The sequence below is a fragment of the Lolium rigidum genome, chromosome 4, assembly GCF_022539505.1.
Source record: "Lolium rigidum isolate FL_2022 chromosome 4, APGP_CSIRO_Lrig_0.1, whole genome shotgun sequence".
NCBI lineage: Eukaryota > Viridiplantae > Streptophyta > Magnoliopsida > Poales > Poaceae > Lolium > Lolium rigidum.
In genome coordinates this window covers 263,285,907-263,294,557 of record NC_061511.1, presented here as the reverse complement: position 1 = coordinate 263,294,557, position 8,651 = coordinate 263,285,907, and the positions used below count along the sequence as shown (strand labels likewise).

General features: G+C 41.7%; 1 protein-coding gene across 1 annotated transcript; it reads right to left on the bottom strand.

Annotated features, from left to right (window-relative positions):
• Window positions 1-220: 220 nt before the first annotated feature.
• On the bottom strand, window positions 221-5,046 carry LOC124648692. Its single transcript, XM_047188409.1, has 2 exons — window positions 3,789-5,046; window positions 221-270 (listed from the first exon to the last, which is right to left on the bottom strand). The coding sequence occupies exons 1-2, from the start codon at window positions 5,044-5,046 to the stop codon at window positions 221-223; spliced, it is 1,308 nt and encodes a 435-aa protein (XP_047044365.1).
• Window positions 5,047-8,651: the final 3,605 nt, after the last annotated feature.

The window sequence follows — 8,651 nt, the reverse complement described above, 5'->3', positions numbered from 1 at the left end:
CTAATTGATGGCAAAATGAAGTCACACTGAAGTCAAATCCAAAAATATATTCAGCAGGTGCGCACTTAAGTTTTTTTTTAGCTGACGTGCACACTGAAGTCAAATCCAAAAATATATAAAAACATCCATGCGTTTTTTTTGCCAAAAGAAAGGTTCAGGGAGCATATCAGCAAATGGAACAGGCCCAAAATTGTCCCAGAATTTCTTCAAAATGGAGTTCCTATCTTTCAGTGCCACCATCAACCAACTTGTTGGTCAATCTTAAGAAACCTGCAAGGCAAAAGAGTCGAATCAGTAAACAAAAATACCAGAAGATATTCTCAGATGCTTTTCTAAAATGCTAGTTGGACAGCAAGTCAGCAATATTTGTATGTCTGTTTCGTAAATCTCAAATGCAGCAAAAATTTAAAGCAAATGTTAGTGCTCATTGTTGGAGAAAATAAGCAGTTAGGTTACTTGATACAGAGTAAGATACACTAGCAAACAACATACTACCTCTGTCCATAAATATATTATGAAGACACTAGTTAGTGTATAGATACATCCATATTTAGACAAATCTAAGACATCTATTTATGGACAGAAGGAGTACTTCACTTCAATCTTGATTTAGTCGTAAAAGTTCATGATAGTGACTAGCGACAGAATAAAGCTTATCAATGTCAATCTTAGAAGAAGAAAAAAAGCTTATCATTGTGAAAAAGGTAAGGTATCCTTTTTTTTAGCCTTTTCCTGATTTTATGTATGGGATTATTGGGATAAGTCAGGCCAGGTAGTTCACAATACTTCTGTACCAAGCATTGAAGACTGATGAGCAAAGAGCACATTCAAGCAGCATGCATTATCTTTCTAACAAATGTGGCATGCTTGAAGAATATAAACTATTCAATGATGTAATCTGCCACAGTTTGAGTATTCAGTACAGAAATAAGACGCCATCATATTCTGGCAGCAATATGTAACTCAACACGATTCGACTAAACAGAGTTGGAATAAAGGACAACGGTAATATTGCAGTATAAATATTTGACAATTATTCTCGAACTTTTTTTGGACAGTTAAGATAACCAGTTCAATAATGACCTATAAAAATGACAAACAGTCTAAAACTACTTTTTTCGCGAATCAATAGTCGAAAAATACTTGTTCAAGCACATATTACACGGGCGGTATAAGAGGAATGCAGAACCATGAAACGAGAAAGAATGAGACATAACCAACATCGAACGGAACAAGAAGGTTACCCAAACAAGAAAGAGCTACTCAAGAGAAAATATCACAGATAAGTTAGCGTGATCTCAATTTTCCAGTCTCTATCACACGAACCAGCATATCTATGAAGTCTTCCTTTTGCATTTGATGTTCTTGCTTGAAGGGGTTCCTTCAGTTATGTTACACATGCAAGAACTTTAAAAATAATGACACAGAATAAGAGCAGTCTATGTGTGTTAACTATGGCAAAAAATTGAGTTGGGAAACACATTTTAGACATTTAAAAGGGTACTTGTATTGACACACGTTGATAATAATAATTAAATAAGCAAATGCATTTTTACATGATAGACAATCCAATACCAACGCAATCAACAAAATACATCAGATTGTCTAGTAATACCAAATCCACCGCTGATATTCTACAAAACAAAGCTAATAATGGTCGATTCACTTCAGAAATGCGTGAGCCCATGTGCAATTAATAATTAAGTCTAACATGTAATTTAGCTATCGCACTGATTAATGGATTACTCTCCCTTCAGAAACTTCAGTACAATACAGTTGGTCTACCAGCAAAATAGTCCATGCTAGACAATCTGCGGAAAATCCTCGAATATCTTCACAGATACTAGTCTGGTCCCAATTAATTGACGCATCTGCACGCTTAATCACATGCATGTGCAGGCTCCCTCCGCGTCGATTAAATCCGACCGGAGGGAGTACTTTTGTTGATAAAGTACTTGATAATAATTCAAGTTTGATGATAACAGTCAGTTTACAGTATGCTCACTTGGTAAAAAATACTACATAAGTCAGTTCATTCTTTATTAGGTGATAACATTTCAGGATAGTAATAATTAGTGAAAGACAAAATCTTATCATGGTGAAAAGGCAAGCCTGGTATTTGAGTAGAACAGAGTCAACAGATCATGTAATAACCCTATCACTGAAGACAGTAGGAGAAAAAACATATTCAAGCAGCATTCTTTTTTTCTCCATTCCGCTGAAAAAAATGTAGCATGTAGACATGCAGCAGTTAAAGTATACAATCCATAAATGATAAACCTTTCATATATTTTTCCCACAGCCATATGTAAATAAAAATAATACAACTAAAAGAGTTCAAACTAAGAATGCCAATAGTATTGTACCATAAGCTGGACAATTAAGATAACTAGCTCAACATAGTGACTTGGAAGTTGGAGACATGACCAAAGCTACATGTTTCTTCAAGTAACATATTGCACAAGCCGTACAAGAGAAATGCATAATCACGAATACAAGAAAAAATGGGACATATCCAATATCGATGAACAAGAAGAGTACCTAAAAAAAGAAGAGTTAAGAGAAAGTACCACAGATAAGTTAGCTGGCACACTTCATTTTTTCTGATCTCTGTCTACACGAACCAGCATGCCTGCCAAAGTGTTCCTTTTGCAACTCGTCTTCTTGCTTGAAAGGGCTCCTTCAATTATTTTATATGTAACTTATAAGCAAAAAATGACACAGAAGAAGGAGAGACATATATGCTCCTTAGTTATAGCAAGAAATGAATTTACAAAGAGTACCCCTTTACAAACAGTTAGGCATTTAACAGGACAATTGCATAGGTATACGTTGGCAAAATGAGCACAACACTTTTTTGCATCACAAAAAATATCAGAATCTCATAGAAATGCAAAAAAAAAAAAATCAGAACTTTTGGCAATGCCAAATACCTCAGAAGTCTATAAACCTATGGGGCAACAAAAGCCTCCACGACATTTAAGATAGCACCGATGACAGATGAATCATTCGCATCAGAAACTATGCAAATGCAGTTGGTTTATATCGGTGGAACAATTCGTGCTAGGCACATGGTCCCAAGCACATGATTTCAAAAGCAACGTAAACAAATACATCTGCAATCTGAGGGCTTTATTAAACGTATCAAACTTACTGCCAATAACGGTGTTATTTCAGAAGTTTATGAGACTATGGTTATATAAGTCTCCACAATATTTAAGATACCACTGATGGTAAATAAATCACTCATTTCAGAAACTTCAATATAAATACAATTGGTTCTATCAACAAAACATTTCATGCTATGCACATGGTTTTAAAATCAATGCAAGCAAATATATGTGCAATCTAAAAGTTATACCAGGGCAAAGATGAGGGCTTTTAATATCCAAGGTATCAAGCTTGCTGCCAATAACAGTAAAGTTATTCCAGAAGTCTATGAGCCTATGGGTAACAAAAGTCTCCATAGCATTTGAGTTACCACTGATGATAGACAAAACATTCGTTTCAGAAATTTCAATACAACTACAATCGGTTTCTATCAACAAAATAATTCATGCTATGCACAAGGTTCCAAGCACATGATTTCAAAATTTAGGATATCACTGATAAAGGATGGATCACTTGTTTCAGAAACTTGAATACACATGCAGTTGGTTTCTATCAACAAAAACAATTCATGCTATGCACAGAAATGCATATGAACTCTAACAGTTATAACAGGGCAAACACGAGCGCTTAAATATCAAATGTATCATAGAAGCGTGCTAAAAATAATTCATATATACCTGCACAGGGGATATGGCTTGATTCAAGCCATGCCGGGAGCATGCAGGGCACAAGGAAACCAGAGGGGCACAAGGTTTGACACCCGATTCTTTCTGGAAGAAAAAACCCTCCCAAGTTTTCCCCCTTAGCCATGTCCAGAACAAGAACAATGCGAGGGCCATAGTTGAGGTACACAAAGTTGGCATTGAATGGATCGATAGCAGCAATACATGGTATGTTGTGTTCCAACTGTTCGAAGCCTTGGGGCAAGATTGAGGTAGCTTTTATCTTGTAATCCAGCGTCCAGCAGCGGCCCTCTTGGTCGAGCGAAAAGGAGCTGACCACGAATGGATTCCTGGTGTTGGACACCTCGACGTAGCGCAGCTTCCCCTCACTGACCCCCACACGCCGGTACCTGCCGAGCGTCGAAGTCCCCGCCATGCCAGCCAGGTCAGGCAGCACGCTGCCCTGGGGCAGCTCGACGAAGCGGTGCTCCGGCTGGTCGCTGAACGGGTCGACGGAGCAGACGCCCCATCTCACGTCGGCCCACCAAAGCCGGCCGCCGAAGGCCACCACCTCGTGCTTCAGGTCGATGCACATTTTCCGCCCAGCCGGGATAGTGGACGGCCCGACCAGCTCCTGCTCGTCCCACGCCCCTGTTTCCGACAGGAACCGGCGCACGACTCTGCGGCTCCCCAGTTCCCCGCATCCGCCGCGGCTGAGCTGAGCGACGACGTATCGATCAGGCGGGCCGTGGGAGCCGTCGGAGGAGTCGGTGAGCAGGCCGAAGGGCGTGCCCATCTTTGCGACGGCCATGCCCGGGGCAGGGAGACGGAACAGCTGGCCGCTGAGAGGGTTGCAGACGAAGCGCGACGCGTCCGGCTCGGCGGGGCCGCCGGACGCGAGAAACTCGTGTAGCCAGCTGTGGCGGAGGCTGCCGATGACCGGAGGGAACTGGCGGGCGTCGGCGAAGTCGAGGAGGAGAAGGCCGTCGGAGCTCGCGGCGCGGACGGTGCCGCGGAGGAAGCCCGTGGCGCCGCCGTCGGGGTCGACGAGGTGGGCAGGGACGGAGAGCTGCGTGACCAACGAGGCTTCGAAGTGGTCGAGGGACGCGCGCGCGCCCGGTGGCGGCGGCGGCGCCCCTGACTCGTTCAGCGCCGGCCTGTTGTAGAGCATGGTCCACGGAGGGTGAGAGGGCGAGGGCGAGGCCGCCGTGCAGAGGGAACGGCGCAGGGACGCCGGGACGACGACGGCGAGGCGTCGGAGCAGGAGGGGCATTTTGCTTTGGAGGAGCCGATGATACGGTGGTGGGTGATGCCGATGCCGGAGTGGCGATGGCCGATGGATTAGGGGAAAAGGAGGGTTTGGGCGCACATGGACTCGGTCCACGCTGCTCTGTAAGCTTCTGGCAAAAGGAGGGGCCTTGTTCGTCGAGTCACCCGAGAAGACGACAGTCGACAGGAGAAGGTGACTTCATCATCAAAGTTCAAACAAATGAAGATTTTTTTTAAAACCGCTGCTTTTTAAAAAGCTAATTAGAGTATCTCCACTGGTGCCCCCAAATAGGCCGACAGGGATACCGACACAGCCCGGCACAACATCTTCTATTTAGGATGCTGCTCCCATACTGGCGCCCCACATAAACGGCTAGCATTTTTTGAGCAGAAATTTGGTGCCGGTGCTCCCCAATCGAAACCCTTAACATAGGGATCATTTCGGGAGTGTCGTCGCTTTTATGGGGCTCCAAAACATGCCGACGTTTTTTAGGAAGCACCGGTGCGGACGCTTTCTCTCACTAGAATCCCAATAGAGCTATTGGAAGCTCTATTGGGAGCACCGATGGAGATGCTCTTACACATTTAGTCCTAGAACTTGTATCGCATGTGAAGATTTGGTCCTACAATTTGCAAAGCGTGATAACCTAGTCCAGGAACTTGCGTTCGATGCGAAGATTTGGTCCTCAAAGTCGGATTGTGCCATGGTGGAGTCCGAATCGTCGCCAGGTGGTTTCTGTCGTGGTGGTTATTTTGCAAATAAGCTCCTAAAAAAATGCCTCTCTTTTTTATGTCCTCCCGCACGGTTGGCTGGTTGGTTAAAGAGATTTCTTTTCTTTGAGCTAAATTATCGGCGCAGTGTCCTCATGTTCTTCCTCGCGCACACGTTGCTCCCGCCGCTGCTGCAGCTGATGAACTCGCTGGAAATTCATGACAGGCTCTGGAAGGATGCTCCTAGCCTATGGTACGACTTGCCGTCCTCGATTCTTCCTTCTCCCTCTGGTTTCGCTCCTCCCGTTCTTGGCTCGAAAAGCTGTTCTTGGTGAGGGTAGGATTGAAATCGAGGAAATTAGTTTTTTTTTGCGATGAATCGACCCGTAATCAATGAAAATGTCGTCTGAGCCCATGATCCTTCAGAGTTGAGGTCTATGTTGGCAATCCCAGGGACGTCATGTTTCGAGGAAAATCAGAGATTGTTCTCGTTCAATCCAAGAATCAAAAGTTTTTTGTGACAATGTTGCTTTATCATCGAATAGAACCAAAAAAAAATCAAATTTAAGCAGATTTGTAGAAGTGTGAACTCTGAATTTTGGTGTTCATGTTTGTTGTGGTTTCAGTTATGTTCAAATGGTGTGCAAAAGAAAGATAAAAATGCAGAAAAAATCATAGTTCTTGCAGGAACATTAGAACACTCATATGACGTTGCCAAAGAAAGATACAAATGCAAGCCATTGCTAAAAAGTAGTAACACAACAAGGGATAGGAACTACTCTGAAACTAGTAACACAACAACTACTAGGAACTGCTAGTAAAGTACTACGGCTTACAACTGATGTTGTTGGCCACCTTCTTTGCAAACCCTTGGATGCCTTTCTTGATCTTGCACAACATGACAATAACTATCATAGATTTCTCTTTTTTTTAGGCACAAAGTAGGGATCAAATGCTAGTCTTCGAGGGTATCAAGTAGCTTCAAGTGCACTAGAGCCATAAACTCTAGGTTGGTTTGTCTGAAGTGATCTTGGTTTCTCAGACATGACATACCTGTTTGCAGGAGAGTATACCATGCCATGACCTAGCTCTTCTAGCCCAGCTGCATCATCCATCTCTATAGCTAGTCTATGTAGCCTATTCCTATCAGCTGTTGCCTCCCTCTCATCAACACTTCTTCTGTGGTACACTAACACTTATTTCTCCCTTGTTGCATTTTCTATGGCACTAGAACTTGAGATCAACCTTGGAACAGAGCTCCTTCTGGAACCATTGCTTCTTCTTTTTTGTCACTTCACACAATGTGTTCCATGGTTGAGCTTAATTTGGCTAGGAAGTACAGGAGGCACCCATATTTAAGGTGGATGGGGCAGGAAGAAGACAATGCTCTAGGCACACAAGGAAACCGTATTTGTAATAAGACAATCATTGACAATTCAAATCAATGTGACATATCAGTATTTTTGTAACGCGCCTCATGTTTTTGGCCAGCTCCATAATAGTTTGTCTTGTTTTTTTTGCAGTTACTAATCCGCAGCTTGCTCCAAAGCTATTTTCTCTAGAAGTGTGCTACAATGGCTTTTTTGTGGCCTTGCTGAAAAGTTGCAGTATGTGGGTGACATTGTCTCTGTTTTTTACAATCTGTTGATTGACAGATGGAACATCTCAACACTTGATCATGTTTTGTGTGTGCTTGATTGTATGAGGGATGGGAAGGTTCATGTGTACTGGCTTTGCCCAGGTAAAGAGTTGTTTGATGGTTTGTTGCCTCTGGTTACTGATGCAGATTTGATTGACATGAGAAGGGAAGCACAAGTCCACAAAACCCTGGTTATATTTTTTGATCACACAAATTTCATCACGTTGATCATAGCTGACCTTCTGAGGGCTAGAGCAACTATTGCAAGAGTGGAAAATGACGTTGTTGTGCAATCTGCACTCTCTGAAGGTGTTGCATCAACATCAATTGTAGTAGCACCAGATGTTGGGCAAGGTGTGTGTAATATCCCAGGTTTAGAGGCAATAAAATGAGAGAACACCAAAGTGTGCATTGCATTCATGCATAGAAAATCCGGGAAATTTTTGCGCTTTCAAATAAAACTTACCACAGTAACTGAAGTTTCACTTGACTTGCTTGAATTGAAGTAGATCGTCAAGTCAAGCGCTATAAACTTTATTATGATCTTTGCTAAAACCTTGTTTTGGGTAGACATAATTTGATCCATAGGTTGGATCCAAAAGGAACTAGAACTGTTACACAACACTTTAAGTGAGGATCAAATACCAAATCCTATAAAGGATCATAGCATGGTATTCCTTACAACAACACATTCTTTAAGAATCAAACCCTAACTTATTAACACTTAAAAGTTAGCAACTATCTTTGTGTGTAATTTAATTCACTTCTAAACTTATTACCAAACAAGGTAAACCACAGGGTCTAAAGTGCATAAAGTCCACACATTCTTATTTAAATCATAATTTATTAAATATATGGAATATCATAAAACTAAATCCATTTACATTACAAATTATAGTTCAAACTATTTAAATAAAACCAACTATGGGTATTTTGAAACTCATATGATCATGCCTTGGTGAAATCCAACACCAACTATCAAAAATTAATGAATAACCCTCAACCTTGATCTTTTGACCAATATTATAATGTAAATCCAATCAAATATGATATAGTGACTCATCCACAATAATAAAACCATCCACAAGATATTTAGTAACAAATGTCACTTGGCTATCCAAAGATAAATCATATGAGAGGATAAGGATCATGCCACATAGGATGAAAATTGATACGTCTCCAACGTATCTATAATTTCTTATGTTCCATGCTAGTTTTATGACAATACCTACATGTTTTATTCACACTTTATAATGTTT